A 14,383-nucleotide genomic window follows, 5' to 3' on the forward strand; every position below is an offset into this window, starting at 1 on the left:
AGGATCGGGAGGGAAAGCAAGGCCAAGTGTACCTTTATAGCTGGGGAAGAGAGGCACACTGGAGTAAGTGAACATCACTGCAAGCTTCCTCTCTCTCTTAGGAGCGAAAGAGCCATTTGAGATATACTTACAGTACTGAGCTTGCAGTGGGAAAATAAAAACACAGAGAGAGAGAGAGAGAGAGAGAGAGAGAGAGAGAGAGAGACCGGTCATAGAGGGACGGTTTTAAATGCAGAGTAGCAGTTAATGAGGCCCAGTGTAGGGAGTACCCTGGTATCATTTTGCTGTGTGTGTACATGGAAAACCTGGAGCTATTTATAGTTTCCGTAGGGGTTGCCTCAAACAAATCTGAATTCTTTATTTCTTTCTGTTGTGTGTGTGTGTGTTCGTTCTGCAGGTGTTTTTCCGTGCAGGGACTCTCGCTAGACTGGAAGAGCAAAGAGACGAGCAGACGAGGAGGAACATCTCCCTCTTCCAGGGGGTGTGCCGGGGCTATATGGCCAGGCAGTCGTTCAAGAAGAGAAAGGTATGATCAGTCAGCACAGGACTAGGCCTCTCCCCCCGCCTCCCCCAGCCTACAGCTCTCTACTCACACGGGTATTTACATTAGAGCCTGAGAATGCAGCCTGCAGTTGACCTTAAGAGATCGCTTACCCTAAAATGGTAAGACTCAGGCAGGAAGAAAGTGCATCAAAGCTCTGCTTAACCTTTATCCGTGATTATCCCACTTGGTGTAACGAGGACTTCACTGCCGACACGTCTGGGTTGCTGACCGGAGCGGGGTGCTTGCAAACGCCTCCTCCGTTATTCCTTTTATTTTGTTTTGTTCAGTTCATTGAGGAAACCCACTTCTTTATTTTCTGTTCCAGCTCTTCAGTAAGTAAGGACGTTTTTATACTGACCTTTTCGGCAGTGTTTTTTAGTGAGCAGCTTCACGAGTACGGTGTATTATACAGCAGTTACTTCCACTGACAATAGAGAGACATGTGTCCAGGCTGTCGCTTCATTAGGTCTATTGATAGAGCCATGTGCTTTGTACAGCTTGTTTCTGGAGTGCACTTGGATGCCAGCCGGTCGCTGAGCTGCTGTCTTGTTTGTGGAAGTTGGTTGTGAGGTTTACTAATATAAACAGCATTTTCTCTGCTCCTGGTTTCTGTCTTTAGTCTTTGTTGCTCGGCATCTTATTTTTTGTGAATAAAAAAAAAAAGTTGTCCTCAAGGCTTTTTAAAATGAGTTCCTTCGTCTTCAAACAGCACTTCTGATTTTTTTAAATCTCCCAAAGTTTAAAGAGTTTTGGAGGAGGGGACATTTTGAATTATTTGACGTAAAAAGGTTAGCCCAGTTAACTTTTGTAGTTAAACGCAGAGGCTAAATGAAGACCTTGCACTGTGACTTATCAGTGGTATAAATTGCATGGAGTATTTTTCCAGTGAAATCTGTAGGTTCCAGTTAATTAGCTGAATGCAGTAGATTGGACAGTGTAGGCATGCTCCTTTTTCATCCAGGTTGTTTTCCAGTAATTGTCCCGTAACTAGGAATGGAAAAACCTACTTTCCTGATCCTTAAGTAAGGTTATCAATAGACAATTTTACTTTGAATTGCTTCTCTGCTAGCTGACATCACAGTGTTCTGTTGTCTGCCTGATTCCCTGTGCCTGCTGTGGCTAAATTTCAAAGCAGAGAGAGAGAGAGAGAGAGGGAGAGAGACGCATTTTTTAATTGCGGAATTAGGACTTGTGTTTTCTTGTCTTACAAGCGGAGTAATCTGATGTTCTGCTTTTAATATTTTATTTGTGTCTGTAATGCTATTAAACCGCGGCTCTGTTTTTTGTGTGGCATGCTAAAACCTCTCATACTGTGACAAATCTTAATAAGTGTTTGCATTACATGGCTCTAGACACTCGATGCTTAAGAGTCCATCGTTTTAATTGGGCTTCCAGATTATCAGACAGTGTTGCCAATGCTTGCAGTGTGTCGTTTCCAGGAGAATGCAAAGCCTATGTTACCTTGCTGCCTTTGCGTGCTGATTTCAGTACAGATGCACTGATGGAATCCTTCAAGAACCCTGCGTTGCATCGAGTCTGTTAGGTTTAAAAAGTTGGTTGAGACGATCGTTCTGCAGAGGGGTAAAGGTAAATGCAACAGCGATGTGTGTTTAGAACTCTTTCACTTGTGTTGTCATGGCAATGCCCGTCAGCAGCCCACACCACAGTAATCTCCTCCTTCACTTTTGGAACAGTGGGTTTCATTGTGAGTCGAGAGCATTACATATTGAAAGTGGCCCTGGCTGTTCTTTTAAATGGACCTCATTGTTGACGGCGCTGTCCCTCTTGCACGCTGCTTATTTGAACCCCTTCAAGTTGAACTAAATCTGCAGTGCGCTGACATTCACTGCAGCGCTGTCCGCTCTCATCTCCGACAAGAAGTGTAAGGCAACTGAGGCCCGGAGGGTTATTGAATCGGTAGCATAAACTTTTTTTTTTTTTGTTTCTGACTTTCAATGCACATGTTTTAAAGTTTGTTTTTAACGGTCATGATCACCTTTTGATTTTTTTGTGTAGTGCTTTTAATGCGGTAAGCATCTCCAGAGCTGTGGCTAACACAGGTAAATGTTTGAGCTCTGAGGCTCTCTGCGGTAGCTCTGGTCTTGGTGGGTTTATAGTGTGAAGCTGGGATTAAGGCTCAGATCACTAGCCAGTGTTCTGGACCGAGGGCTCCCCCGCCGCTCCACTCCGGCTCCTCACGCTGCGGCTCCTCACACTGTGGCTCTGTCCTGTTGTTTCAGATCCAGGCTCTCGCTATCCGCTGCATCCAGAAGAACATCAAGAAGAACAAAGGTGTTAAAGACTGGCCCTGGTGGAAGCTCTTCACCACAGTGAGGCCCCTGATCGAGGTGCAGCTCAGCGAGGAGCAGATCAGAGGCAAAGACGTGAGTGTCCCCTTGCACCCCTGCACGCTGTCCCCCTTGCACCTCTGCACGCTGTCCCCCTTGCACCTCTGCACGCTGTCCCCCTTGCACCTCTGCACGCTGTTCCCCTTGCACCCCTGTACACTGTCCCTTATCAACTGTGTTTTGCAGTTTTCCCATGCTTTTCCCATGGTTATGCAGTGCATTTACTTTAGTTTACCCTGCTTGGCTATGCATGTTAATATGCTTTACCATACCTTGCTATTCTTTACAATGCTTACCTATGCTTTGCCATGCTTTCACTGTGATTTATTTCCCTTTGCTATGTAAACTTTTATAAGAGGTGTGTATATAACTGGAACCTGGACGCTGTATTTTTGTAATTACAATGCATTGTCTTTTTCCTTCTTTTTTATCTTTTGAAAAGAAGTGACACTGCATGGATCAAACAGTATGGCAATTCATGACTGGAAACAACAACATTTGCCTGCAGATGGAGTGCATTTGATGAGTTTCAGAACAGGCACCTTACGCGACTGTCAGATATGAGCATGTTTGATGTGCAGGGCTGAAGCCAAACAAAGCAACTTTATGAAGAGAAAAACCATAAAAGCTGTGTAGTGTGAGAGTAGAGGGTTTAGCATATATAGTGTCTGAGAAATGGTTATTTCATTGTATTCATTTATTTATTTATTTCCAGCTTTGAAAAGCCAAAACTTGAGAAAAAAGTTTATAGAGTTCTTTCTTAAACACAATTTTTGTTTTCTTTTTTTTTTTTTTTCAGGAGGAAATTCAGCAGCTTCGCAGCAAACTTGAAAAAGTGGAAAAAGAGAGGAATGAACTGCGACTGAACACAGACCGTTTGGAGTGCAGGGTACGCCCGCTGAAAGCTTGCAGGACTGGAGCCTGCCGTCTGCTCGCTGTTCTGGGATTGAGCGATTCTGCTCAAAAGGAATAGGGCATTCGGCCCAGTGCTTGTCAGCAGCATTAAATCATTTGTGTTTTTGATATTTCTAGTCACCAACTTTCAAAATGGTATTTCCCTTGAATCAAATGAATCTGTCTTCATGAACGCCCCCCGTCCCAGTCTCCTTTATTACAGACTGCGAACAATCACAGGAACACAATAAGAAAGGCTGGAAAACGTACAGTGGCTTATTTGCTGAAGGAGTTGCTTATACTGTATAGTGTGTAGCAGGACTGCCTACTCAAGTTGTGTAATTTGGTAAATCATTGCATGGGTGTTTTCTGTTCCCTCCCAGATCACGGAGATTTCCTCGGAGCTCGCGGACGAGAGGAACACAGGAGAATCGGCTTCCCAGCTTCTAGAGTCAGAAACTTCAGAGAGGCTGCGCTTGGAGAAAGAAATGAGAGACTTGCAGGTACAGCGAGAGCCTCCTCTCCGTCTGCAGCCCCTGCTATTGGACAGGCTAGGAGATCAAGATCAGACTGAAAGCAATAAAATAAAGGGTTTTATTGTGACCTGCAATGAATGCCCTTGCGGGGGCAGTTTACAGTAAAGAATTTCCCGGTCCAGTGTGTGTTTAAGAGCCCCTCACCCTGCAGAGCTGACACTGCCGAGGAGGGTGTGAGATGTGAAACAGAGCACAGCACAGGCTCTGAGAGACAAGCAAAGCCTTTCGTGTACAGAGACTTGTGTTCTGAAAGCTGGTTCGTAGGTGGGCTGGCTACAAATGGGCTTACGTTCGAAATAAAACCACTCAAAGTGCAAACGAGTTCAGTGAAAATGCAGGATTTTTGTAGTTATTTTTTAAGTCTGCCTCCTCTAACAGATGGCCTGTTTGTTTGCCTTGCGGATTAAGGACTATCTGTTTGATTCCAGGCTAAGTTCGACGTGGTGAAGAAGCAGATGGACTCCATGGAAATGGAAGTGATGGAGGTGAGGCTGATGAGAGCGGCGGAGCTCAACGGAGATCTGAACGATGACGACGACGACTCGGGTGAGTTTGAGAGGGTCTCCGTGCAGGCAGCTTACAACAGAGCTGTCCAGTCACGCTCCTGGAGAGCCATTCCACTCCAGCGTTAACAGGTGCAATGAGAGAATTAACCTCTTCAGGGTCTGGATGCAGGTTTCATTGGTTCAATTAAACAATTTAGAACAGGGTTGGAACAAAGACCAGGAGTGGAACGGCCAACTTTGGACAGTTTAGAACCAGTACCCAAGGGAGCATTAAGTGTGTGTCTGTGTGCAGGGGTGGAAATAAGACTCCTGTTGCAGAGCAGTTTTCCCCCATGCCATGTCTTAGAATGTGCTGGATTAGCTCCGGTGTACAGGTAAGAAGCTCAGGTGTGTCTTATTAAACTCATAGTAAAACCAGGAATGGATCAAACTGCTATGCAATGGGAGTCTTATTTCCATTTTAGTCATAATATCAGAAGTGTGATGAGTAGGAGAACCACGCAGTACGTTCCCTCCAGGTGTTCTTATTCATTGGGTTTTCTCCCTCCCCTGCACAGGTGGAGAGTGGCGCTTGAAGTACGACCGGGCGATTCGAGAGATCGATTTCACCAAGAAGAGGCTGCAGCAGGAGTTTGATGACAAGCTGGAGGTGGAGCAGCAGAACAAGAGACAGCTGGAGAGACGGGTAGGTCACCTTGCGCACATCTAAACGACTCTGCCTGCCATTGGCCAGTCCTGCAGCACGGAAATCTACAGTTTTGAATGGAACATTGATCTGTTCAAACTGCTGTGTGTGTGTCACCCCACTTTGCAAAGTTGAATTAGTTTGCAAACAAAGAAAGGGGGTGATCAGGGTTTGATAAACATGGTTAAATGCAGAGCTTAGTGTTTTGAGGTAATGAGATCTGTTTTCCAGCATGCTGTAATGATGAGGCATGTCTTGTTTCATTCAGTAGGGTCACAGACCAGGGTAGCATACTTTTTGAATGTACACCTGTTTCATATCTTGCATGTTTGAAAAAACTATAAAATAATAATTTATAGCAATTTTCAACACAATTTAATAAAGGACCTCTTAGCATCCCGTCTACCAACTAAAAGGAATGATTCAGGCTTCTGGGCATAGTTTTCTTCGTGCTAATTTTTTGGTACTTGAAACTTTTAAGGTACCCGTTGAACATGTTGTAAGCTCGCCAGCAGGGATGTTAATAGTTCCTAAAGAACTTGCACTGTCAGCTGTGTGCAACACCTGCTTCTCTGTGTTTCAAACTCACCATGTTTTCCTCAGCTGACAGATCTGCAGGCGGACAGCGAGGAGAGCCAGCGCACCGTCCAGCAGCTCAAGAAGAAATGCCAGCGGCTGACCTCCGAGCTGCAGGACACCAAGCTGCACCTGGAGGGCCAGCAGGGACGCAACCACGAGCTGGAGAAGAAGCAGAGAAAGTAAGGAGCGTCTGAGACGAGCCAGAGTCACACTGCTCAGCCCCCCCTGTGGGGTGCTTTTTTTAGATGCAGGGAAGCATTGGTGGAAAGTGCACAGGTTAACCACACCCATCCTGACTCTCACACTGGATTTTAGAGATCCTGCTGATGTCTTTATTGATTTCAGTTTTTTAAACAGTATTGGCTAGTGCCTAATGAACATACTAAACAATCATCTTTTGTTGTTGAGGCTGAAGCATTGCATTTCTTTTTTGCTCTGAGTAAGTAATTATGTCACATGCTGTCCTCTCTCGCTGTTGTTTTCTCATGAATCGTTAAGGGTGAAGAGAGTTTGCATTGCTTTTTCAAAAGGGAAGAACGTAACCTAGCAGCGGGATTGCTTTATTTTGATGCATTATTGATACATCTCTTATAGCATCTTGTCAAATTACCATTCCTCGAACCAATCTTCAAAGGACACCCATTACAAACATTTTGAAACTTTTAAATGTCAATGTGCGGCAAGCTTTCATACAGGCTGAATGTCAGCAGCCTTCCCTCAAACAAAACCAGAAAGGCTTTGGATATAAAAAAAGCATACCATAATAAGAGCATAAGGTGGCTCAGCTAGATAATTCAACAGCCTCCTGTTTGTTTTGCCTGGGTTTGAACCCGGCTCGGGTCTCCAGTATAATCATTGTGGTGATCTGTCCACATCTCACAGAACCCCAGGACAGGAGCTGGGGGTCCCAGGTACAGCACAGCTGTGCAGGGAAGCTGTTTTCAGTGCCAGTGCCCTCATTATCCAGCTTTATATTGTGTTCTCAGGAGATACAGGGAAGCTGTTTTAAATTTGCAATTATATGAGGGTATTAGCAGCGCAGGCATGCGGCGCAGTTCTATAATCACTTGCCATGTCTAGCAATCAGAATATAGGAACAGTGTTGTGAAAAAGTTACAGATGCTGTTTAATACTTCCCACAGCAGGCCTTGTTTCCACAAGTTAATATTGCTTCTCAAGGACTGTGTGCTAGTGATAGGTGGGGTGAGTACTGATAGGACAGTTGAGGTAAAAGCAGTTGAATAGGTCGACTAATAAGTCATGCATTTGATAATGTCTGGTGCTTTGTTTGTGAATATTCTGTTTCATGACATTTTTGGGCTCCGTAGTGTACTATATTGCTTGGATTTATTTACCTGCTGATGGATTGCAACTGCAGCTGGACTTCCATCCATCTGAAACGGGTCGACTGTCCCTCTGGTCTTGGACTGTACGGTGCTGCTCTCTGTTGTAACTCTGCCCCCCCCCCCCCGCAGGTTCGACTCTGAGCTGTCTCAGGCCCAGGACGAGGCTCAGAGAGAGAAGTTCCAGAAGGAGAATCTGAGCCGGGAGAAGGACGCTCTCACCGGGGAGGTGTTCAGCCTCCGACAGCAGCTCGAGGTACGTCTGCTCCAGAGTAGCTCGCTCAATACAGAGAGACCCTCGTCTGCATCCATTCTGAAGACTCCTCGTCTAAACGCCTCCCTAAATGTTTCTGCATGCTTTGTGAGCGAGTGTTTTATTTTATTGTTAGGGATGCTCCGGGTAGCTGTGCTTTTTTTTTTTTTTTATTTTAAAGCCGTTTCGCGTTTTGCCGTAAACTCTGAAAGCGCCTCGCTTGCACACATTCATCAAAGCAAAAGAACTCAAGTAGAGATCACACTGTTTATCCTGCTTACTGGATGGAGTTGATGCAACGGTAATTTAGACCCAGCATGGGGGCGAAGATTTCTCAGTAAGAATTCGTAACTGTATGTGTTATTTTTGTTACACCATTGTTTACCTTAAGAAAACCCAGTGGGATCCCTCCTGCTGACTCTTGTCATTAAAACATGGGAGAGAGTCTTCTACAGCCTTCAAACCTGCATTAACAGATACTGTTCAGTACATTCGATTTGCAATTATATAGCACTGAATTTCAGTGATGTTGTTCTGCTGGCAGTGAATGTCCCAGCAACAGTGTCGTCCAAAAAACATAAACATACACAGACAGATTTACCATGGTAAGCTTTTCTCTAGCGGATGCCTTTTTTGAGTAGAATAATAGTAATTATTCACAAGCTGACTGAGCAGTTAATCAATGGCTTTGTGTTCCACCTGTTTGAAAGGCAAACAGGCTTCTGTTGTGACCGTTTGGTGCAGCCCTTACTGTGTATCAATCTGCTCCCCTGCAGGACAAGGACTCGGAGATCAGCGCTCTGAACCACAAGGTGGAGCAGCTGGAGGTGGAGCTGCAGGATCTGTCCTCCCAGGAGTCGAAGGACGAGGCCTCCCTCTCCAAGGTCAAGAAGCAGCTGCGCGACCTCGAGGCAAAGGCCAAGGATCAGGAGGAGGAGCTGGATGAACAAGCAGGGACCATACAGATGCTGGAGCAGGTAGGGCGCCGGCCAGTGAAAAGCAGCTCTCTGTTACCGCTGTGAAACGACACTGTGCAAACCCACACGTGGAATTCAAACCTTTACTCATCATTCCACTGAATATGAAGGCCAGTATGCGGTGTAACTGGTGGGTAGTTTTTGTGACCTGTCTGTTTTGTTCCAGGCGAAGCTGCGTTTGGAGATGGAGATGGAGCGGCTGCGACAGAGCCAATCCAAGGAGATGGAGAGCAAGGATGAGGAAGTGGAGGAGGTCAGGCAGTCCTGCCAGAAGAAGGTACGCCATCGATCCTCTGCCCCTGATCTCTACTGCTGCGGTATTCAAAAACAGCAGGATCACCATCACAAATTCTGTATTCTGTACGCAGGGAACACAGAACGCAAACTGCTAAAGACGCTGATCTCCGTAGAGTACAGCATTAAAGGAAACGTTGCTCACCACGCACGGCTTTATCAATTAATGCTGCCTCGGGGAAACAAAACCCAACAATAAAAGCCGCTTCTTTTTTTTTTTCTCCTCCCCAGCTGAAGCAAATGGAAGCGCAGCTGGAGGAAGAGTATGATGATAAGCAGAAAGTCCTCCGTGAGAAGAGGGACCTGGTGAGCAAGCTGTCCGCGGCCAGTGAGCAGGTACTAATGCGGGGCTGGGGATTCGGCACGCAGCATCACATACCTTGCTATCATAGCACAGCTAGCTTCACATAGTCTTCGATAAGCTGCCCCGCGGGATGGTGCTCTGCTGTACGTGATTCATGCGGATTTATTTCATGTACACAGAATAGAAAGCAGCTGTTGGGACTGTAAACAAAAATTTTGGCTGGTGCCTTCAGCAGAGTACTGAAGGCATCTGACGACAACTTTTGTCGTCTTGGTTTTACTTTAGGATTCCATGGAGAAGTTGTTAGTTACTCGACCTGCAGAAGCTGGGATGGAAATAAGACTTCTCATTGCCTAGCAGTCTGATCCATTCCTGGTTTTTACTATGAGTTTAATAAGACACACCTGAGCTTGTTACCTACACACTGGCTAATCAAGCTTGCAGTAAAACCTGGAATGGGCGGCATTTTCACATGTGCAAACTTAGGAGGGGGCTCTTTCATTTTTATATATATATATATATATATATATATATATATATACTCTAATTTAAGAGTGTCAATCTCCCACTGCATTCTCTCTTAGTGGTGATCTTTCAAGGCCTCTACCAACTCTCTTGCTTGTTGTCTGTTGCTGTGTCTGTGGTCAGGTCACCCAGCGCGACTTCGAGACAGAGAAACGGCTGAGGAAGGACCTGAAGCGCACTAAGGCTCTGCTGGTGGATGCACAGATTATGCTGGATCATCTGAAGAACAACGCACCGAGCAAGAGGGAGATCGCACAGCTCAAGAACCAGGTACTGAGTCTCTTCACTGCAGGCGGGCAGCATCTCCACACCGATGTGCTGCTCTCATGCTATAGTGCTACTGTGATGCCCTGTCATGTTACTACAAAACACTGTAAATGAGTATTACTGTAAAGTGCTGCAGTATACTGTAGTGCTACTGTAGTGTTTTCTTGGTCAGGGTTGGTTTCCAGGCATAGCGATTGACGTGTTTTTAATAGGCTTTGTTTTTTTTTTCAATGCGTGGTTTCTTCCCTGGTGAACGCTTCGCCCTCCCAGCCTTTGCGGTTTTTGCTGAAGCCTTGTTTTTGTTTTCTGCCAGCTGGAGGAATCTGAGTTCACCTGCGCGGCGGCGGTGAAGTCTCGTAAATCCATGGAGGTGGAGATTGAAGACATGCACATTCAGATGGACGACATCTCCAAGACCAAGTCAGCCGTGAGTGCTTTTGATTAAACAAAAGAGAGTCATTGTAATTGCTGCGTGTGTTGAATGGATTGAATATGTAAAGCCCTTCATGGCTGGTACCTCGTGCTCCTAGTCTTGTGTGCCTCGGGATCAGTGAATGCTAAACTTTTGACAGGTCCTAGAAGTCGTCTGCAATCAGGAGAGGCGAGGTGGGGCTTTAGTTGGTGTGCTCCCTGCCTTTGGAACTCCGTCCCGAGTCCTGTCAAGAACGCTGCCACAGTCTAATCTTACAAATCAAATTACAAAACATAATAGTTTGAGCTTCTTTTAGCTGGATTGAGTGGCCAGTGGCTTTTTTATTGTAAAGCGCCCTGGGGTGCTCTGAATGAAGAGCGCTATATAAAAGCAAACTGTATTGTATTGTATTGTATTGGAAATGGGTTCAAACTGCCCTGGAGTGACCTGGGTGCCCCTAGCAGGTCTTGCAATTTACACTAGACCTGGGATTCAGAACTTAGCTTGTTCAATCCAATTCCACCAGCCACTCCTGAGCTCCAGAGCAATCCAATTCCACCAGCCGCTCCTGAGCTCCAGAGCCGCTCCTGAGCTCCAGCAATCCAATTCCACCAGCCGCTCCTGAGCTCCAGAGCAATCCAATTCCACCAGCCGCTCCTGAGCTCCAGAGCAATCCAATTCCACCAGCCGCTCCTGAGCTCCAGAGCAATCCAATTCCACCAGCCACTCCTGAGCTCCAGAGCAATCCAATTCCACCAGCCACTCCTGAGCTCCAGAGCAATCCAATTCCACCAGCCACTCCTGAGCTCCAGAGCAATCCAATTCCACCAGCCAGCTCCAGAGCAATCCTGAGCTCCAGAGCAATCCAATTCCACCAGCCGCTCCTGAGCTCCAGAGCAATCCAATTCCACCAGCCACTCCTGAGCTCCAGAGCAATCCAATTCCACCAGCCGCTCCTGAGCTCCTGAGCAATCCAATTCCACCAGCCGCTCCTGAGCTCCAGAGCACAGGTTCAGTTACTGCAGTGGCTGCAAAGAACTGGTGCTGCACGTAATCTCATGCTTGTGAAAATCCATTTCTAATTTGAACAAGACGTATTGCTGCAAAAAGACATTGGGATTTAATAACACCGGCTCGGGTAGATTGTTATCTGTGTATCAAGCAAAGGAAAAAAGTAATTGAGTTCGCACAATGGCAGGGGAGTTGGTAAACAACAATTTAGGCGATTGTATTTATTGCACTTTTTCCCCCCATCGTTGGTTTATTTAAGTCTTTCATTCTTAGCCGGGTTCTTCAATGCACCATTTCCTCTGAAAAATACATTAGAAGAAAAACAAACACACAGGAGAAAACATACAGTGAGCCACAGCACACATTGCTTTAGATAGCTGTACAGTGCAGAGGTTTTTAAAATATGAAAGGGCTTCTGTATTTATTAGGTATATCTGGAGCTGGGCAGATGCATTTTCCATTTTGCTGTTTTAAAAGTGAATACATTGCTAATCTCACTTTCAAAAAAGCACCATCTCATTTTCCAAGTTAATATCCTTTGCTAAGACTGGTAATCTCTGTGCTGCAATTATGGTTTTATTTTTCTCCATAAAAGTTAATGCAAAGCATCAAGGCAGCAGATTCACAGCTGGGTTGACCCTTTGTCTTGTGTGCCAGGTTCTTGTGCTAAACGTCCATGTGAATCAACAGTGCCATAAAAGGCATTGACATGAAGACATTTTGAGAGAATCATTGCTGTTCTAGTTCCAGTTTATACAACTGGTGTTCAGCGCGTGCTCATCCACACTGCCTTATACAGTGTAGCGTGCCTCTGTGCTGTCTTTACATCATTCTGAGTGCTGTTCAGTCGAAGCGCTCCGTCTAGTGTGTAAATTAACTCATGACTTACTGTATAATGACTTCTTGGAAGTTCTTTGTAAAATGACAGGCGCATGCAAACATCTTGGGGATTGCTGATAACACCCCTCTTATTACTGCAAATAATAAATATCACTGCATTTATTGGTGCTCTGCTCCTGTCCTTGGAGAATGATTCCAAGAATAAAGCAACTCCTGATTGTTAAATCTACACCGGACAATGCTGTTGATGCTTTAAACGCATCCTTTGTAGGGGTGGTGGGGGGTCAGATGCATACGTCCAAAAGTAATAGTCCCAGCATGATGAAATCTGGTTAGAATCAATCACTGGTCAGCAGCCTCGGGCATGGCTCAGCTGCTCCCAATCAGGCAGTCAGAATCATGTAGGAGCTGCCAGCACTGCACATCACTAGACAGGTTAGCCATGCTTGTTTAGCTGCTAATCAGAGCTGTTAGTTAGTAAGGCTACAGCGTTGCAGAAATAGCGCTGATTCCTCTAACCCTGTATTGTAAAGCCGTGCTCTCTGCTGAAGGATTGTGTTTTCAGCACATGTTTACTGTGAACATCTCTCTGTTTGGGCAGCTGGAGGAACAGGTGAGCCGCCTGCAGCATGAGAAGAACGAGCTGCAGTCCCGTCTCGAGGAGGACCAGGAGGATATGAACGAGCTCATGAAGAAGCACAAGGCTGTTGTCGCACAGGTACTGTCCTGCCTGTCCTCTATAGCCTGTCCATTTGTCTACTGGACTGTGAAACTTCTTTTGTGCTTGTAAAGTTCTGGATGGCTTTTCGCCCGCACGATTACATCCATTAGTGTAGGAGGTATTCGGCTTTCAGATTTTAAAGTTAGCATGTGCCTGGTCTGTGTGACTTACCACTCTGCTGCATATGGATGTAGAGTCCTAAACACAAGACACACATTTCGAGCCATTTTTAATTCAAATCTTTTAATTGATTTTAATGATTGTACTCCTCGCTCCTCCTTCAGGGTTTTAAACAGACTTGTTGTTCTTTCCTCCCAGTCATCGAGAGACCTGGCTCAGATCAACGATCTGCAGGGTCAGCTGGAAGAAGCGAACAAGGAAAAGCAAGAAATCCAAGAAAAGGTAGGCAGGAGCTGTGCGCTAAAACTGTGCTGAATCTGCAGCCTGCCGTGTGCCGCTGGGGGGCAGGAGTCCCCATGCGCTGCTTGCACAGAGTCTGTGGAGTGGAATTCACTCTTCTTGACTGTGCTGCGGACTTCGTATTACGTGGCAGTTCGATAGCGTCCAGCCCCTGGTGAAGGGATTGCCTGCCCCGTGCACCATCATGCTGGCAGCTCCCACACACTTTTCTGTTCTTGCACCTGGTTTAATCAAATCCAAACACAGTATCTATTTCTGTGAGATTTGTTTTTTGCGCTTCAAGTTTCGGTTATTCCTCTCTCATAAAGCTGTACCCAACCGTAGCCCTTCCTGTCTTAAGGAGCTGCTTGTCCCAGGCCTGACCTGGAGTCTGACCAACAGGCAGGGCTTCTTCGTACTGCTTCCTGACTAGTGATCTCTGTACCTTGGTTATTTACCAGGCCACTTGCATGTGATTCTCTATATCTTACCCGTAACACAAGAGCAAGCCATTCACAGAAAACCAATAGGTTAAAACATATATATTCACAGTAGTTTCTGTTATCTTTGCGGCACGCTTTTAATCATGCAGCGTGTCAATGAAGATCAATACAAACTCCTGCTTTTAGGGAGCAATAGAGGGCTGGGTGTGTGAAGCAGTCATACACAGCTCCATACTGGGAGAGTCAGATGTTATTAAATACAGCTGGACTATAGATTGGGGTACAAATTTAATTTTGTATAGATTTTGTTTTGTCATCTGTAATGCTCATTTGAAGGTCTGTATTGATGTGTCATGTTGAAGAAGGTTGTTGATGTTAAACAGAAGAAGCGCTGTTGTTTTTATGGCTTTCTAGATTCTAAGAGCTTCTGTAAATTTGGCCTTGTTTACTTTATATTAAAGTTCCTTAAAGGGAAAGTAATTTTAGCCTCAATGTTAAGTTA

General features: G+C 45.6%; 1 protein-coding gene across 1 annotated transcript; it reads left to right on the forward strand.

The window, feature by feature from the left end:
* Positions 1-352: 352 nt before the first annotated feature.
* Positions 353-13,489, forward strand: LOC121308792 (unconventional myosin-XVIIIa-like; the record flags this gene model as incomplete). Its single annotated transcript, XM_041241430.1, has 15 exons — positions 353-526; positions 2,785-2,928; positions 3,692-3,781; positions 4,170-4,289; positions 4,751-4,868; positions 5,386-5,513; positions 6,117-6,271; positions 7,568-7,691; positions 8,465-8,665; positions 8,832-8,942; positions 9,191-9,295; positions 9,912-10,058; positions 10,369-10,482; positions 12,920-13,036; positions 13,358-13,489. Coding segments are annotated over 15 exons (1,965 nt in total), but the record flags the coding sequence as incomplete, so codon positions are not given.
* Positions 13,490-14,383: the final 894 nt, after the last annotated feature.

Source organism: Polyodon spathula, unplaced genomic scaffold (genome assembly GCF_017654505.1).
Source record: "Polyodon spathula isolate WHYD16114869_AA unplaced genomic scaffold, ASM1765450v1 scaffolds_770, whole genome shotgun sequence".
NCBI classification, from domain to species: Eukaryota; Metazoa; Chordata; class Actinopteri; order Acipenseriformes; family Polyodontidae; genus Polyodon; species Polyodon spathula.